Below are 19,793 nucleotides of genomic sequence, written 5' to 3'. Positions count from 1 at the left end.
TTTAATTTTTTGAAATTTGACTTGATGCAACTTGATTCAATAACTACTCTCTTCATTAAAAAATATTAAAAAATTAAATATTTAAAAATATAAAATATTTTTAATCTTTCAAGAAATGATTATTATCTTACTTTTAAAAATATCTTTATTGATGAATGACTTTATATTTATTATAAGGTATTTAATAAAAAAATATAAAAGATAAGATTAATTTAAAAATAGATAACTACTTTTTTGAAAAGTGAGATTTGATTAAAAATATTTTATATTTTTTAACAAAGAGAGTATAATTTGATCGAAACTCAATTCTTATATCTTATCTTGATTTAATATACTCAATTTTTATAATTTTAATTATATAAAATATTGTTTCTTGTATTCTTTAGAATGAGATTATAAGATAATTTGACATCCAATCTCTCAGGATAAGATGAGCAATAAGAGATTGCACCATGAATTTTTCATTCAATCTTTCGAGACACAGTAAAATGAATAAATGCATGGATTATCTCACTCGACAAGCAATCAATGACAATTTAGATGTCATGAATTTTTTCTACCCATTCATAAAGTGTAGAAAATTTATATATTCCTGCTCATAAAAAAAAATTGAAAAAGAGAAAATTTATATATTCTGATATAACCTTTTTTAAATAAAAAGAGCTATGAGAAACATTGAATAAAACACTAGCAAAATTGTTAGCAAGCATGCACATATCTTACACCGGCGGAAGAGAAAAGTAATTCTTCAAAAGAATATAATAAAATAATTTCATTCAATAACGCCAAAAAGTAAATCCTAATTAATTGGAGGCCCCGTTTGAAGATGCTTCCTTCATTTAAGTTAGCACACCTTGAAAGTAAAACAGGTTGAAAATCGTTTCTAAAGAAAGCTTCATATTAACTCATAATTGAAGAAAAGTGCAGGAAGATAATAGGTGCTACAACCCTCTTTGAATTTTTGATATAAGCTTCTTCTTGTTTATTGCATGGTTTATGTGTCATATATTAAAAAATACAACGATGCATTCCAAAATGACCTTCATAGGGGTGGGTAGAATCTCATCTCTTTGCTCTATGAACAAGGCTGGATGCAATTAGATGAGCTCTTTTATCATTTTTATTTACAATTAAAAAACAAATAATTATCAAAAATGAATTTGTTATTACACATGAACTTTAAAAATGTTAGTCGTAAACTCGAGAAATATTATTTTATAAATTAATAGAAGATTAATTGTAAATAGGTCAATAGTTTCATAAACTTATGCATTATTACTTGTAAATTTGAGGGCACTTGTAAATTTTAATAGGATCATTCATGAATTTATAAAAAAAAATCAGATGTAAATGAACAAAAGATTTTATAAATATATTACTTGTGATTTATGAACAATCAATTCTAAATTATTAAAAAAAGGTTACACATAAATTCATATAATATCAATTGTGAATGAATACTAATAATCTTGGGTATCTCACATCTCATTCTTACAAAGTGCTTTCTTATTTTTAAAAAATGGGATGTTGTTTGAGTATTATATTTTACTCCAACTTTTGAGAAGTACTTTTGCAATGTGCTTTTACAATATAATAATTTTTTTATATGATCATGTTATTTTAAAATTTTTAATGACTCTTCCACTTTTAATCTTTTTTTATATTTTTGTCACAAAAAAGAAACTTTCTTTATATTTTTTTTTCATTTCAAGGCTATTTTTGTACAATTATTTTTTATTTTACTAATAAATTTTAATTATGGCTTTTGATCGAGAGATCAATAAAGTTCGTAATTCAGTTAGAGACTAAATTGTACATTATAAATTGACTGATTATTTATGTTAATTTTTAATATTAATGTATGCTGAATTATTAATTATATAATTTTTCCCAACATATCAACCTTTATACTTTTTATTCTTATTATTTAACATATCAAATTTTATATTATTTAAAATTTCTATCATATTTTTAATCATTTTTAATATATTATATTTGTATAATAAAAATTACAAATTATTATGAATCAATGCTATTTCTGTAATTGCATATTCGAAGGTCATTGACCATGTCTTAAAAAAGAATAAGCTTCCAATTTTATCCATGTTTAAATAAAAAAATTAAATTTACATTGCAATATCTCTTATAGTCACTTATAATTGGTGAGTTTAAATAAAAATGATATTAAAAAATGTAACTAATACCCACCAAATGCTTTATATTTAGGATCATCAATCTCTTTTAAGATGTGTTTGATAATAAGGATGAGAGGGGGTATGTGATTTAGGACTTATTTTATTCCTAAATATTCACTTATAAGCACATTTTCATTAATTCACCGCTAGCTTTTGTAAAAATTCATAAGTGATAGTATATAAATTAGCGAAACTATCTATTTCTTCACAATTGAATTTTTATAAATTTACAGGTAATCTTTCTTAAATTCAAAATTATTTTTTAAAGTTCATGAGTGACATTCCATTTACTATTTCAATAACTAGAGATCTTTTAATTGCAAATAGAGACAATAATCCTTCCATGACATTTTAACAATTCAAGTTTTCCAATTATCATTGATGCTCTTGTAGTCACAAAATCCATAATTGTTATTTTCCCTATAAAGAAATATCACTAAAAAATACATTAAAACTAAAATTTAAAAATAAAGTAAAATAAAAATTACAGCAATACTGTTAAAGTAAAATAAATGACTACTTGTATACTAGCAACAAGGGTCCCTTCAGATGCTATATGACATCCTAGATTTTCATTCTAAAAATTTTCAATATTTATAAGGATATTTTAGTCAAATTGGATAAATTATTATTTGACAGTGTTTTTGAGAGACTAATATAGCTTTTAGATTTTTGGACAGCTTTAGAAGAGAGCTAGATCGATGTATGAGTAGGCTATGGCATGATGAGAAATTCAAAACATGTGTGGAGCTTTTTGTGCTAATGCACCATAGCGCATGTACAAATTTTTGCATTTATCAGTTCATAAAATCAAATAGAAAATGAGATGTAGGATAGAGAGAACATGAGGAGGCAATGGGAGACGACCGGTGGGCTAGGGCTCGACCTTATGATCACTTTGGAAGCATTTAGAGTAATATTTAGTTTTGGGCAAGCTTCCCAAACCTTTCCCTCTCCTTATATTTGAATTTTCTAAGATTTAAGGTATGTTGGGTGTAATATCCTCCTTCTTCAATCCTAAAATTAAACCTAGATCCTAGATAATTAAGACAATAGGGCATTAGTAAACATCAAATACAAAATTTTCATTGGCTAACAAAATAGGGATTCCAAGTTTATAAAACTAAAATCAATTCGAGTCTTACAAAGAGACAAATCAAAATTTGCAAATACACAGAAGCAAGTGATCATTTCATAAGTGAGTGCATTTGTGAAAGAATTTAAAACAAGAAAAATTCTAAAAAATTTAGACATACGCCTTGGCTCATTAGACATACAGCGTGGTGTGTTCGCCTTTTTGACACGCGCCGTGGCTTATGACGCCATGCGCCACGGTGCAAATGCACGAACTTTGACAGTGAAATTTGCTGTCAATTTGACAGCTTTAGGGCTAATTTTTGACGCGCCCCAAATCTCCATCCGACGTCCGAATAACGTGAACTAGGAGTCTACGGAAATCTCTTTCTAGACTCTAACTAATGGTATTAGTCTCAGGCTTAAATTATTTTTAACACAAAAATTAGATATCTTTTTTAAAACTTATACTACTATAACCAATTTCACAATCTCGAATGTTCAAAACATATACCAAAGATCATAAGTCACCAATAGCCATATAACCATATACCACATTATGGACTCAATATAGACAACAAGTGCCTTTTTTTACTATATGCATGATCACATCTCCCTTATATCCTCCTTATTCCTCTGACACGAAATCGTGGGTTATAACTCAATGAAATAGTTTATATTTCTTGACTTCCCTAGCCTAAATACTCGTGAGGGGATTACCCAGCCAAGGTGTACTCATTTACTTATGGATTACAATTTCCCCTATTTTTCTCACCATAAGGCATCATACACCCTAGATTAGCTTCCTCATTAAACCGATCGATAAATAGCTAGGTTTGAGTCTCTCATTGAACCAATGGGACAATCCCTCGTCAAATAAATGGGATGATATGGATAGAATTAATCTAGGCAATCCATCACACAAATGAGGTCTTACCACGTGGATTTATCATCTACTCCGCTTTTTAAGCGAACTCCCGCCTTTCTAAATCATGCAATAGACATTCATACGATAATTCACACATATTTAATTCATGGAATTTCTCATTATCACATTTCATGGAACTTTAAAACCAAATAAGTTGTTGAACTTCCAATTCACAATCATTGTACCAAACACTTTCAAAATCAACTTCCCTATTTTCATTGTACCTCAAACTTTTAAAATCATTAAACTTTTCTATTTTCAAACATCATTGAACTCTTTCTAAATAAAGATTCATTTTGCTTCTCAATTTATAAAAATCATTGCACTCTCAATGAACATTAATACAAAAATCCACCAATATTGTTCTCAAGGAAAAATTTTACATCATAAGGCATAAAACTCATAAATTTGATCTAGTGAATTTCTTCACAAATTAAGTCACACTTGCATTTCTTTAATTTTATACATTCTAATGATAATTCATAAATCATTAAACAAATAGTCACACACAAGCATAAGATAAAATTTCTCCGATTACCTTAAACCTTTAAGAAGTCAAAGGTTTCATCCCCTTAACTATTCACTCCCAAAGCTTTCAAGAAGCTTGAATGGTGTCAATAATAATTACACTACAAGCATTTTACCATGCAAAATATCAATATCTATTTTGAGCTTTTTTTCACTAGCATTTCATCATTTCTTAATTCTCAAAATTTATTCTAGGCTCATGAAGAAGTATCCATAAGGCTTCTTAGCTTTTTTTAACTCTCATTAATAACGTTAAGCTCTTAAATAGGCATTAATGAAGCCACATTATTCCCAACCAATAAATTTATGAGAATTTCAGACATTTAATATCCTCCAACTATCAATCATCATAAAATCATAAATATCAAGTTTACTTAACTTAACCTATCCTTATTAACTCTATTTAAGTTAATAGGTTCGGATCTATAACCTCTATGGACTGAAAATTACCATTAAAAATCAAACTCTAACCTCTACCATCAAGAAAATGGAAGAAGAGAGGAAGATTTAAGCTAGAAAGCTTACCTTTGGTGTTTATGAGTTGCAAATTACTCCCAACAATTATTTTCTTTAAGCTCTAACTTAGCTTTTTCGCTACTCCTTCGTTCTCTTTTGTTTCCTCTTCATTTCCACTTCAGATTTGCGACTTAATACTACAAAAATCTAACCATGTGTTGCAGCGGATGTACTATGCACCACGGCGCATAGCACAGAGAGCTTCTTTCAGGTGTATTGCCACACATAAGTCGCGGCGAACCAACCGCACGCAGTGACGCGTGGCACATAATTACTCCCTTCAGAATTTCTTCCTCTCCTATTCCCAGGACCCGATTCTCCTTTGGACCCACATTTAGAATTGAAATTAAGACCAGACACGCCCATTAGGCCTCTCTAGCCACACACCTCAAAGATACACTTTACTAATCTATTTAAGCTTAATTAATGTAGATTTAAAATTGAAGATGTTACATTGGGGCTTTTATTTCATATTTTCTTAAGTAATGGTTTTGAAACCATTACCTTAGTTTAGGTTTTAAATAGTTAAATCAAACCTCTAAACATAGATTTATGGATTATATAATGATATAGAGTTGCTGGTTAGGGTTTAGATAAACCCTAGAAAGAAATTGGATGATTAAGAGTAATGTGGGTAATGTAATGGTGTTGTTTAAGTGTTTGGGTATTAAATTGAATTAATGATGTGTGTTGGAAGAATGGTTGGGGCTAAATTAAGGTTTTTGGGTAAAATGGGTATCCTAATTTTGTGTTATAAATGGGATGATTAGTATGTGGATTGACAATTAAAGGTTTAATCTTATAGATTAGCCTTTAATCAAGTATTGTAGTGCTAGTGGATATGTGTGGAGCTATTGGTTGACTACAGTAACCGTTTTAGTGACAAAAGGATTGAGGTAACCAGATTATCTAATATTGCTTTTTGTATGTTTGAATGATAGTGTATTAGATTTCAAAGTTAATGTTTTGATTTGGTACTGACATAATAATAATATAAAAGTATGGTTTTGAAGTTATGTAAAGTGGAATGAAAAGTTATTTTAAGATTTTAATATTTGAAAAGCTAAAATGATATTTTTATATATAACTCCTAGTGAAATTTTATGATTTAAATAAAAATGAGAATTTGTGATAATTTATATGTTATGACTATGTGTTGGAGTATTGAGCATGTTTGGTGTGATAACTGTGAGAGAGCGTGAGTTCACCCTAGTGTGTTGTTGGAACATTGTTTGAAAATTCATATGATACACCAGTACTGTGGAGGTCTCAGTGCTCAATATTATATTATTTGAAAGTCCCAGTACTACGTGAGGTAGATTGGGCATCAGCACCCTTAGTATTTGTGAATAGGGGGAATCTGTGATTCATAGTGGGCGAAAGCGCTCTTGGCCGAGAATGTCTCTTACTAATAGTGAGCTTGGGCCAATCCAATTACATAGACTTGGTCCTATTAAGTTGTTAGCCTCCAAATTCATTCAGAAGACATAAGGAGGGTATAACGTGGTGTGTTGATCACGCATATCATACTATAACTATATATGTGGATTTATGTGACTTGTTACATATTTTATTATACCACTTCACATGCGTACAAACTATTCTCACATACAAGTAGTTAATTAGACCATTTGGTTATTGAGTCATCAACTCACCTTGTGGTTACATTTTATAGATGAAGGTTTTAATAGAGGTAAGGGAAAGAAAGGTGCAACCGAACATTGAGGGGACTAACCAGTGATTGTATAGTTGGAGTTTTGGTGACCAAATATTGTTTGGACTGTTGTTATTGTGTTTTGAATGTTAGTACAGGTTGTTTGTAGTCTATTTGAATTGGTTCAAGTGGTTTTACGGCTATTAGCATTTGGTTTGGGAGTTTGGACACCTCGGTAGTAATTTTGGAAAAAAGAGTACCGTTTTGAGTTTGGGTGTCCAAATCTCATTTGGAATAGTGTGTTGGCGTGAGATTAACGCCAATAGCTAGGTGGCCTTAAGGGCTACGTGTAGACACTTGAATCATTCAAATTAAATGGTGAAATGGCACGCTCCGAAAGTTAGCCCGGAAGCATAGAATGTGACGTTTTCCTCTATGCAATCCGTTGTGGCACACTATGCCTTTATGGTTGAAAAACCTTCAGTTTTGCTTAATATCTTCATGTGGTAAATTCTCATGCTTTTATTGTTTTATCCATTTAGTTTTAAATTATGGGTTGAGCTCAAACAATGTATTAAAATGTTTCTTTAATATTCTTTTAACCCCTTGTGTTATAATGACTTTTTCTCTTAGGATTAGACAAATTCTCGGTTATCATAATGGTGTTTCATGTTTGGTAATGTTAAAGATAACGTTACATGCTACAATGAAAAAACTATGAACCTATTTAGCAACTTATTTTAAGAATAATTTTTTATTTTTTAAAATAAAAAAATATGTTTGATAATGTGTTTTTAATATGTATTTTGGAGAATAAAAAATAAAATATTGTTATGAAAAATAAAAAAATAAAAATATCTTTTATGTGTTTTGGAATTATTGTTTCAAAAACAATTGAAAAAAATACATATTTTCATTATTATTTTTTCAAAATATGTTTTACAACCGTTCTTAAATAATGAAACAAAAACAATTTCAAACATGCCCCATTATTCACATTTTTTTAGATGTCCTTTTTCAAGAGTTCTTTGGCTTGGAGCTTTGTCCTTAAAATTTGATTTTTTTTTTTAATTATTGTTCAAGCTATTTGCAATTCTAAGGGACTTTATCAAGCATCTTATCCTGTACAAGAATTTTGATCTTTATGAGAGATTCATGATTTTAATTTATAGTATTTGAAAGCTCGAGAATCAGGTTGTGACAGTTGTCATAGAAGTCTTTTAAATTTCCAAGGAGGATGGAACTTCATTTGTTTTAAGGAAAAGCAGAAGCCACTCAATGTGATTAAAATCTTAATTCTTAAAGACGGCAAGTTGTTATGGCTGCATGGTCTAAGCACGTGCCTACTAATCTAAGAGACTTCAAGATTCTCTACCCTCGTTTAGCTTTGCTCTGGACCTTTATCATGACTCCTATTATTGGGGATCTTCGATTTCAATACTTCAATCTCTTTTGTTGGGCAAACTTCTTTGATAAATCTTCAGCTAGAGGTTTTAATTCAATGATTGTAATAGATATTTGCTTTCTTCCCACCATACTCAATGCGGTATACACCACAAGTTTGCGTCTGAAATCAATGCAAGTGAACACATATATCCAGTGCTTTACCTTCCTTCTTTTAGCTCCCAACTTGTAATGTTTTGATTTTCTTTGTCTTTTTAGTTTCAGATGTATTTGAAACTGATTGTCTTTTTACCAAATTAAATAATCTCTCCGTTTAAAAATATAAAATATTTTTTAAAAATTATATAAAATTTAATCTTTCGAGAATCATTTATTTTTTTAAAAGTATCTCAGTTAATAATAACTTTATATTTATTGTAAGGTATTTTAGGAATAAATATAAAAATATAAGTTAGTTTAAAAGTAGGTAATTACTTTATTGGAGAGTGAGATTCGGTTAAAAATGCTTTATATTTTTAAATGGAAGGAGTAATTACTTATTATTAAAACTACTATTACTATTATTATTAAGAAAACTAAAGTAAAATAAAAATAAAAATTAAATAATTGCTTATTGTTAAAAAAAAGCATTACCTATTATTATTATTATCATTATTTTGTTTTTATAGAAAAAAGATGCGAGGATACAAGAGCGGAGTATAAAGTTGTATTTTCATTTTCCATTTAATATTCACAAGAATGGCATGGTTAACCAATTTTCCATCCTAAAAATACCCCATTTAATTTTTTTTAATCAAACGACTAACTCTAACATTTTCCTAATGAAGGTCGAAAAATTATTCTCCGATCCTAATGACGCATTGACGCTGGGTTTGTTTGTTTGGTTTCTTTTTTTTAAAAAAAAAAACATTTCCCGATTGACGAAAATGAAACTCGTTGAATTTTTTTACTTGCATTTCAACTACGCTGGAAGATTCGTCCCGACATTTTTGCCGGGGGTCACATGTGCTGTAAATTGTCCATCTGCCCCTAAATTTTAATAAAATTTTTATTTTTGCCCCCAATATTTTGAAGAATTACACAACTCTGCCCTCATCTGGCTGAAAGTCTGAAACACATCGATCGCGTTCTCTCGACCTCTATGCCTTGATTCGACTGTTCCTCCTGTTTTTGGTCCGGATTAAGATGCCAATCGTTTTCACTTTCCAGTTCTGAATCGGTAGCATTGGTGAGCAGCTCGTTTGTTTGAGCACTTGATTTGATTTTTGAGTTCCCACAGTTTGTTGTGGCGTGGGTTGGAAATTAAGTTGCCGATTTCAATGGAATACGAGCTCTCTGATAGCAGTGGTGGGTTGTTTCAAAGAGCTGTTTTTCTTAACATTATTTTATGGATAATATGCTGTGTAATCCTCAATTTTCAAAACCTTGACGGTTTTGGTGATGAAATGGGTTTATGCTCGATGATTTTGATCTCATCTTAATTGCATTATTGTGAGAAGTCTCACAACTGAAATTGCATCGGTTTTTAATGACAGTGGAGTGCCATTGGAGTTTTACAACTCTTATCCTTGAATTAACTGTTTGGCTTCTGCTCTCCCTCCCTCACCCCAGCGCTCCCTCCCCCCCGGCTCTCCGTTTGATCTTGTGTTAAACCTTTTCTATTGGTTGTGCGTGCTTTTAATGTTTTAAGCTATTGCTGCTGGTTCTGTTTTTATTGAAAGTGAAATTTGGTTCTCAGAAACGATTACTTTAGGGATCTTTTTCCTATTAAATATTCACTCAGAGTAAGGTGGCTGTTTCCTGGATGAATTTAATTCTTCTGGAGATGAGAATCCTTGTCTACCTGCAGCTTACAAGACATTTCTAATAAGGCTTTTGAAATTTTTTTAATAATAACAATATATTGTTAATCATTCACTCATTAATATGATTTATAATTCACGCTGTTGTGCTTCACAAAAAAGTTACTGTTCAGTTATTCCTGCTTGGTTTCCGACATTATTGGGGAATGAAGTTACTCGAAAAAACATTTTAATCACTCCTTTTCACCATACCTGATTTTTTTCAGTTTACTCATTGATTGTAATCATGACATCAGGCCTGTTAGCCAGGTCACTAGTGCGTATAGGATCATTCACTAGATGCTGCCCCAGTTGTTAACGGAGTTGTGGATAATGTGAGAAGTTAGAGTAATTAGGCCTTGGTGTCTAAGTTGAATTTTGAAAAAGACTTATGATTAGTCCACTGGAGTGTCTTGGATTACGTCCTTGATAGAAGGAGCTTGTCTTTCAACTGGCTATTCCTATCTCTTCAGCATGCTGAATGGCAAACCTAGATATTGTTTTTGCAGTCAAAGAGCGGCAATAGAAGAGGGCCCTTTGTTCCTTTTCATATTTTTTTAGTGGCAGATGTGCTTGGGGAGGAAGGGGTTTGATGTCTCTAAGTGGCTTTGAGAGCGGTCTTATAGGATATTCGTGGCAAGTTCAAAGGAGTTTTTTATTTTTAACCTCCAATTAGCATATGATATCACCCCTTTTAATCTTCCAGTCTTGCAACTTTTTTCCTGGTTACAAGGTTGAATTAATTTAGTCTAGAGGCTGTTAATTCATTTTGGAGTTCCTGTAGGTGGAATATCAAGTGCCACTTCTTTCTGGGACCCTAAATTCTAAAGGTTTGTAGAAGGTTGGATAGTTGACTTCGTTGCCTCTATTCAGACATGCTTCTCCAGCATCCACATTTTATTATCTTTTTCTTTCGGATCCTAGCATAGAAGGATGGGATTTGGTCCAGGAACTTGGGGGTCAAATTGACTGCCAGATTGGGCACTTTGCAAGACTACTTTATGATATCCACAGAAGATGATTCCATCAGAATGGGGGGATGATAATTTGGTGCTCAATGCTTTTCCTTTTTTCCAATTTTAGTAGAGTATCTCATCCTCCATCCACATATTTCTTTTTCTTCCTAATGCAATCTTTTTATAAATAAAAAAAGGCTTGTATTAGCTTTGTTTTATCTTTGTCCTCTTCATTTTGTGTCTCCTAGGGGATCATGGCATCATGCCATAGATGATAAATACATAATAGTAAAAATCAAAGTTAAAAGAAAAATGATGGATTAGTGACCTGTATCAATAGTATAAATTAGTATATCTTCATATATGTTTTCCAGCTGCAATTTGCATTGAAGTAACTTTATTAATTAATTAAAATAAGCATCATCCTGACCAAATTTGCACACCTTGGTCTTGACAGTAGCAAAATGTTTTAGCTGCAGAGTAACTTCTAGATAGATAGGTTTTTCACCTCCAACAGTGCACCATAAGTTGTGGACGCTTACCATCAATGGGTCACTAGCAGGGATCAATGTCAAGATTTGCTTCAGTGCAACTTAATTTTGCCAATTAAGCCAACCCTCATTCATTACTGCAAGATATCTTTAATGATTTCTATTTCTTAAGTAAATGATTGTTCAAATAATAATCATATGCAGAAGTACACTGAATAACAAATTTAATTTTTTTCAATGTTCTGTTTCTTGGTTTTCTATTTTTTGACAGGCTTCCTGCTTCTTCTAATTTCTGTCCATTCTTTCTTACCTTCCCTTATATTTTTCTTGTTTGGTGTTATTATTGGAAGGTGCCAAATGTAAATTTGGCCGTTAAGTTATATTCACATTCATGAGTTCTCTTTTTCCTACTAACCTTATACTCCCTGCGTTAAAAAATATATTTTTTAAGGGGTTGGATGTTAAAAAATGTAGGGGATTTTAAGCTTTTTAAGGTATAATTATTATTTTTTTTTCAAAAGTATCCCTATTGAATGGATTATTTTTAATTTTTTTCAGGGTGAACCGCTTTATTAAATAGGGGTGAATATGGAAAGATAGGGTTAGTTTAAAGATAAGTAACTATTTTATTAGAGGGTGAGATTCGGTTAAAAATATCTTACATTTTTGAACGAAGGGAGTACTTGACAATGTTCCTTTTTTCCCCTTTTTGTCAACGTACTTGGCAATGTTTAAGAAAGAGGCTGCTGGTAAATTGAATATAGACCTCTAGAAGTTTATTGCTCTGCTTATTATAGCTGATCATGGGTGCCAGAACTAAGAAAAGTCAACAGTAAAATTTGGAAGAATTATGAGATTAAGCTCATTAATGTTATCTCTTACTGATTGATTGCAAAGATGCAATGACTAATGCAAGAATTTGGTTTAGTTCTATATTCTTACCTTATATGTATTTCTTTTTATTTTTTGGGTTTTCATTTTTCCCTTTCTGTTCATGCCTTTTTGGAAATTGGAAATCCTGAAATTATCCATTAAGTTTTTTATTATGGGTCCTCGTCCTCTACAGTTATAATAGTCTTGTTCTGGACACTATAAGGTACACACCAGTCTGCTTTGCTGCCACAACTTTTCTTTGGTAAAACTAAATCTCGTGGAATGAAATGATTGAACATATTAGATATTCTTGTGAGCCAGAGAAATTGATTTTAATTGTGTTCCAAGTCTACTTTATTTATCTTGTATTCAAAATGATTCTTATAGTTGCTATGACTGAAATAATTGCAGGAACAGACAACGATCTTCCTCCTTCACATCAAAGTAGATTTCTACGGCCAGGCCATGTGGCTGGCAATGGAAGATCAGCCCTTTTTGGGTCTGGTCCTTTTTCCAGGGTACAGAATGACATGGAAACTCAGATACACAACATTGAGCAAGAAGCATACACATCTGTCCTGCGGGCTTTTAAAGCTCAATCTGATGCAATCTCTTGGGTATTTATTTCATGATTTGATAATTAAGATTTATACAAAATTATGATGGATAGGCACAATAATCTATGTTATTCTTCTTTGGCTTCCTGTGTACGTTAGGAAAAAGAAAGTCTAATTACAGAGCTTAGGAAGGAGCTAAGAGTGTCAGATGAAGAACATAGAGAACTTCTATCTAGAGTCAATGCTGATGACATTATCCACAGGATAAGGTCATATTACATTTTGCCATTTCCTGCTGAGCATTTTCATATGCCATTGTACAAAACATGGTTTGTTCTGCATCTGGAGAGTAACCAATTTGTGCTGTTAGGGAGTGGAGAAAGGCCAGGGGACTCCAACCTGGCACAGGAAGTAGTGCTCAACCAGCTCATGACCGCATACCCAGCCCTACCATTTCAGCATCTCGCAAGAAACAAAAAACATCACAATCCTTGGCTCCCTTACCCCCGGGTGCACCATCTCCAGCAGGTCATGCACCTATGCAGCCATCATCATCAGCATTGAGGCATGGACCTCCATCAGGAGCAAAGACCAAAAAGCCAAAATCAGTAAGTGAGATGGTTTTGGAATGTTGATTGAAAATATGATACTGAACTACTGTAGTCATTTGCTTTGTGATCACTGATCCCTGTTTCAAGATAACAAAATACATTGACAACCACATTTTTAATGGAGTCTGTGCAGTTCTCTTCTACAGGTCATACTGGAAAGACCCAGGCTAATAATCAGGGTTCTTCAGGTGCCTTCGCTACAAGTGAACCTGCTGAGGCTGCCTCTTATGATCCTTTGATTGGAAAGAAAGTTTGGACAAGGTGGCCTGAAGACAATCACTTCTATGAGGCTGTTATAACTGATTATAATTCAGCGGAGGTGTGTTTATTTTACACTTTAGAAATTTAGTCAAATGGACATCAAGTAACGTTAACTAATGAAATATTTGGTAGGGTCGGCATGCTTTGGTTTATGATATGAACACTGCAAATGAAACGTGGGAGTGGGTCAACCTTAAAGAGGTAAAATTCTTGCAACATGCTTTGTTTGTGTAATATCGTAACATTGAGTCTCATCTTGAATTGGATATGAAGCATCTGAAAAGTTGATGAAGTAAGCATTATTTGCGTGCCTAATATCTAGTCGGGATCTGTAATTGTAATTGGCAGAGTCAAAGACTTTCCCGTGGGTGTGGATTAACGGGAAACACCTATCATGGGCCACTACATCACGTGCTCTCCTTTCTAGGAATCTTTGTTTGGTGCAAACAAATGAAACTCAAGCATGTATGATATAATCCTTTTTAAAATGAAAATGAGAGAATTACATACAAATCCCACACAATACATTTAAACATTACAAGATCCATTAACAACTTAACAAAGAAAAATGACAACACATTAAGATGTCATTTTCCTTTGCTCAGTTGTCAATTGATCTTGTTGTATTTAATTGTCTTGTGTGGGACCTCAAAGTAATTCTCCCAATAAAAATTGGCTCACATCTTTACTCTAAATTAGTAATAATACACTCTAGTTTCTGTTCAGATGGTTTTAAGCTGCCATCCCACAACTACAATGTTGCATTCTTTCAACCTTATGTTATGAATCTTTCCTGCCCCTAGCTTCCTCGTTCGTTCTCAAATGTTGTTTGTAAATGTTTCTATTTCTCTTTACATTTTTTTTTTCCTCGAGTTATGGAACTGTGTTGTGAAAGGCCACTGGCTTTATGATATCGGAATGATCTGAATTCAGATTTGGTTCAAATGGGAGATATTAGGACTTGGGAACATGACGAAATGATATTACTTCTCATACATCTATCCGTCTTTATGAATTTAACATTTCTTTATTACAGCAAAAGCATTAGAAACAAGATTGTTCTTGCCATTTATTGTCAGTTGGTGAGCAGTTGTTTTAAAATGTTTCGATTGTGCACTGATCACAAGAAATTTGCTAACATTTGAAAATATGTCACTACTGGCAAGTTTAAAAGACCAATATTCTGGTTTTATATTATAAGTTAATTACTAGAGTTCTTGTTCCATCTGAGCACCAATGAAGTGATAATTTTCTCTTCTAATTATATTCTATCTTATCTTTCTCCATGATTTCTTGACACTAGGCTCTTCATTATTATCTTCTGAATCAACAACCAATCTAAAAATAAATTGAGTCTGTTTTGCTAATCATCATTGACTTCATTGATCAATCCAAGTCAATAACTGCTAATTTCATTGGGCAGATATCACCAGCTGACATTCGATGGGAGGGTGAAGATCCTGGAATGCCTCGCCGGGGGGGACGTCCTGGCTCTGGTCGGGGAATAAAGAAGTCTATGTCTCGTGGTGGTGCAGTTACTGGTGCAGGAAGGGGTAGAGGAATGACCAAGGTACAGCCTAAGAAAGATTCCACTTTATCGCAAAATGGGGGTAGGAAGAAGCCCACAGGTGATATTGAGATTCTACATACGGATACGCTTATCAAGGAGGTATGAGAATAACCATTAGAAATTTCTCCAATTCGTGCTACTATGTTAACGTGTTCTAAAAAAATGGAATTGAAGCAGGTTGAAAAGGTTTTTGGTGTCAATCATCCCGACCCCACAGAAATGGAGAGAGCAAAGAAAATGCTAAAAGTAAGCATCAATCATCTTCCTCGAATTCCCTGCATGCTATATTTTGATTTCTTCAATCTTAATTGTCTAATTGGTCCATTGGCAATGTAGGAACACGAACAGGCCCTAGTTGATGCAATAGCCAGGCTTGAAGATGCATCTGACGGTGAAAGTGGTAATAACTAACATAGAACTGTGTTTAGAAGTATATAAAATTTAACCACATTCTGTTGTATCTTAATTTTCGGACATTCAAGCCGATTACAGCGGGGGGCCAATTTTCCCGTAGTTTATCATAATGTAACACAAGGTGGTTAATAAAATGTGTTTTCGCTTTCTTCGTTATTCATCATTGCCTTGCAATGACCAATAATTGCCTCCCTATACAATTCTGGGATTGGATTTTCCGCCCCTCTTGACTGATAATTTATTTATTTATTTTTTGTACGAGTCTTGTAAATAACTGAATATTGATTAAATGAATTCCCTACTTTATGTTGCATTTTGTTGCTATAAGCCAGATGGGGCATTTACATTTTCACAGGGGCGATAAACGGATCTGGAAAGAGGCTGGAAGAAACGACAGTGTGATGAGCTGGGCGGTGTCTAGCAATTGAAGGTTGAAATGGTAAATTAACAAGAGATAGGACTTCGTACCGTGATGAAGTGGGCAGTGACACATGACCCAAACTTGTACCTTGTTCATATGCTATGTTTTATGTTGTATCACTAGTAGGTATTTATCTATTTCTTAGGCTAGCACCTAGCAGGTTGGACGGGTTCCAATCTGGTTGAATATGAGCTGTGTAACTTTCCCACAGAACAGATCATAATGGATGGTTCTTGCTCTCTCTCTCTCTCTCTCTCTCTACCCCCCCCCCCAAAAAAAAAATCCAATCGGAGCCTGGTTTCTTCAGTAGATGGCAGGGAACATAAACAAACTGTCTAATCTCCAGTAGAACGAACAAGAAAGTTGCGTTATGTACACAGTTTTTTATACCCACAGAAAGAAGCGGTAATCTCAATAGCAGCAAAGATTTTAGTAGTTTGTCTTTCAAGTTACAATGATGCAATAAATTGAACAATGAGATCTACCATCTGGGCATCAAAAGCAGGCCCTTCCATCTGGAAGTGTCCAACCCCATCAATAAGGTGCGTCTCTGCGCGTCCTGCTGCAGAAATAAGCTTGTTTTTGAGCTGCTTCACACTGGTGAATCCATCCTGAGTTCCCATAATGAAGAGCTTCGGTTTTGAGGATTGCAGTATGGCTTTGTGGTGTCTTCCAAAAAGGATAGAAGCAGTCATGCCAAATGGATAACCTATGCTCACATAGCCAATGACTTGTTCAATCTGATCTACCGCAGAACCTGCTATTGGTGCCCCTGCATCCAAAGAAATCGTTCAATTCTTCCACTACTCCCATCATGGCACTCCTGAATGATTTGGGGACACATAAACATGTGGCTATGGCCTTATTTAACACTATACTCCCTCTGGTCTTTATTATAGCACACTTTTAACTATTTTACATATCTCAAAAAAATTAGCTTTTTTTTTATATCATAAAAAAAGTAAGAGATACTTTCATTTTTATCCTTGACTTTAAATAATAATATAACTACGTTAAATACCTTCACGCTAATAAAAAGAGGTAAAAATGAAAAAAAGTAATTTAATTATTGTAAGGTGTCTTATATTTTGGATTAAAAATTACTTCAAAAAGGTGTTTTATAAATAGGACCAAAGAGAGAATGTCTAGCCATGCACGATCAAGCAAGCACATGCATGCAAGCACTCCATGCAAACTCATAAACTTCCCATCCAGAAATGACCAACTAAATGGGACATAAATACAAAATATTTCATCTGAGCATCAGCATCGACTGCCATTTCCTTTGATACCAACATAATGACAAGTTGTAAGCAGAAAAACTCTATTAACTACAGCAGTAACAGAAGGCAAAGCAAATGATCCAACTTCTTCCCATGCAAACGTCACAAAACAAACTGAACTCCTATTTTCAGTATAAGGTCCTCGCTCAAATCCACTTCCACTGCCCAGATAATATTAATGGTGTCAAAAGACAAGTCTAGGTTAATGTTTTCACAAAAAACATTCTCCGCTGATGAGATGATCCCCCAGAATAACAACAGTGGACGCTGTAAATTTGAAATTGCAATAGTCAAACTGATTAAGAACAATTAATCAACTGCAAATAAAAAATATGGCGTGTCAATACAAATGTTCATGATACTGAAAATAAAGCATCCTAGTTCTTTAGCAGTCAATGTTCATAGAACCGTTCCCAGATGAATGATAAGATCGCAGATTATCATTAAAAAACTATCATAATCTTGTACACGTCTTAACTGCCTTTAAACAACACTCCGCTCATACAACTGATATTGGTTATCTTTTCACTATAAATTACCGAAAGCATTAAAAGCTCAGAAGACTTATTCACCAGTACAATCGTTGACGGACTTCCCCAAAAGACATCCTCTCAAATTTGATTTTAGTCTTTCCATAATAATCGTAATCCAAGTCAGAGTAGCAGAACATTCAACGAGATCCAGCTCAAGTAGAAAAGAGTCACAATTAGAAGCCAGATTGATGCCCCTATCAGAAAGGTACTACGACCTACAAATATTATCCTCCCGGCAATTCAGGCATTGCAAACAACAGAAGCAACAAGACCAGAGTAGTGAAGGTCATCAACCGAAGCAGACGAAAAATTACAGTGTGATAGTTCACCATCTTCCTTTGAGCAACAGAGATCAGAGCATAAGCGAACCATTGAGGAAGATAGCCCCCGAAAAACAAGCGGGATAAATCTTATGGGTTGTAATTTCAACGTGGGGGAGGACTATGTTAAATAGGGCAGATATAAGCAAATGACAAGGAAGAGCACCAATTTGGACCATAATCTAAACTAATTTCACAGATCTGAAATATAACAATATTAGGGTAGCACACATGAATCTATTCTACAGCCTATGGCACTTCACAGACAACATAGAACCCCTTGATCCATGTGATCAAGCAACAAATGAAGGAGAATCAAGGGAAAATTATACCTGCGGAAGAACCCACCAATAGAATCTTATCAACAGACAGATTCTCACAGACCCATTTGCAGACTCCAATAACATCCTTAATTTCTGAAAACCCAGTGAGGGATGGCCTCCCCGTGGAACTTCCAACGCCTCTCATGTCAAAGGTCACTGCTCTAAAACCCTTTTCCGCTAATCCAGAAGCAATACCTTTCAACAGGCCCTGGCAGCCACCCAAAACGGAGTAGGGATGGACAAGAACGATGACCAAATCGTGTTTAATCTCTCCAGTGGGTTTGAAAAGCCTTGTTTTAAGCTTGACTCCGTCAATGGCTTCGACCATGGAAGACTCCACTGTGCAGTTAGACATGTTGAAATGGAGGAGGAGGAGAAAGAGATGAAAGGAAAGGTGTGCGAAGAGAATTTCATGAAGGGATAAATTCTCGAATGATTGCTTGGCAACAAAAGAGAGCGTTGATGGTTGGTTGGACAACCCATGGGGGAAAGAGAAAGAAATGTAAAGAATTGGATCGGACTAATTGGGCTGGCTTGGTATGCCTTGTGATTCAAATGCGCCTCCTCTCCATTGCATTGAATACCATGTGATATGAATGAAACCAACTACATGGCACAAACCAGTGGCAAACGGCAAACCCGTTGAACCCGACAACCAAGTCGCTTGTGAAAAGTGAAAATTGTCTTTGAAAATAAATGTTAAACTGGCGACTGGTTAGGCCAAATTGATATAGTCGTGTGCCTCGAACAAATTCTAAGTATTGTCGGATGTAAATTTAAAAACATTCACTCTATTCATATAGACTTGAATTCAAGATCTCATAATTAAATTATCATAACCTCTTTCACTAAAATTAATGTTTAATTGGATCAATTTCTTATCATTCGATAGCCAATGAAAATAAAGTAGGTTCAAATCCCATGCCTTGCACAGATTTGATCTAACACAATTGAATCGATAAGGTGACGCCTCGATATTTTTAAATTGTTAATTAGAAATGTCATTTATTAGATTTTAAAAGTTAATTAGAAATGTCACT

At 33.6% G+C, this 19,793-nt stretch overlaps 2 protein-coding genes across 5 annotated transcripts; one reads left to right on the top strand and one right to left on the bottom strand.

Moving 5' to 3' along the window:
- Window positions 1-9,388: 9,388 nt before the first annotated feature.
- Window positions 9,389-16,537, top strand: LOC129308691 (protein EMSY-LIKE 3). 4 transcript variants are annotated; one of them, XM_054950000.1, is made up of 10 exons: window positions 9,389-9,527; window positions 12,872-13,077; window positions 13,177-13,286; window positions 13,388-13,625; window positions 13,762-13,947; window positions 14,022-14,090; window positions 15,313-15,558; window positions 15,637-15,705; window positions 15,796-15,859; window positions 16,202-16,537. In XM_054950000.1, exons 2-10 carry the CDS (start codon window positions 12,991-12,993, stop codon window positions 16,273-16,275), a joined length of 1,143 nt encoding a protein of 380 aa, XP_054805975.1. In that variant the 5' UTR covers window positions 9,389-9,527; window positions 12,872-12,990; the 3' UTR covers window positions 16,276-16,537. The 4 variants fall into 4 exon arrangements, with proteins under 4 accessions (XP_054805975.1, XP_054805974.1, XP_054805972.1 ...); XM_054949999.1 differs by having other exon boundaries at window positions 9,399-9,646; window positions 16,206-16,537; XM_054949997.1 differs by having other exon boundaries at window positions 9,399-9,646.
- Window positions 16,538-16,605: 68 nt separating this feature from the next.
- On the bottom strand, window positions 16,606-19,298 carry LOC129308692 (uncharacterized). Its single transcript, XM_054950001.1, has 2 exons — window positions 18,763-19,298; window positions 16,606-17,066 (listed from the first exon to the last, which is right to left on the bottom strand). Exons 1-2 carry the CDS (start codon window positions 19,106-19,108, stop codon window positions 16,744-16,746), a joined length of 669 nt encoding a protein of 222 aa, XP_054805976.1. The 5' UTR covers window positions 19,109-19,298; the 3' UTR covers window positions 16,606-16,743.
- Window positions 19,299-19,793: the final 495 nt, after the last annotated feature.

The sequence above is a fragment of the Prosopis cineraria genome, unplaced genomic scaffold (assembly GCF_029017545.1).
Source record: "Prosopis cineraria cultivar Desert tree isolate PC_DT_omini unplaced genomic scaffold, ASM2901754v1 PC4, whole genome shotgun sequence".
Taxonomy (NCBI): Eukaryota; Viridiplantae; Streptophyta; class Magnoliopsida; order Fabales; family Fabaceae; genus Prosopis; species Prosopis cineraria.
Note: the sequence above shows the minus strand (reverse complement) of the source record. Positions and strands in the feature narration are given on the sequence as shown.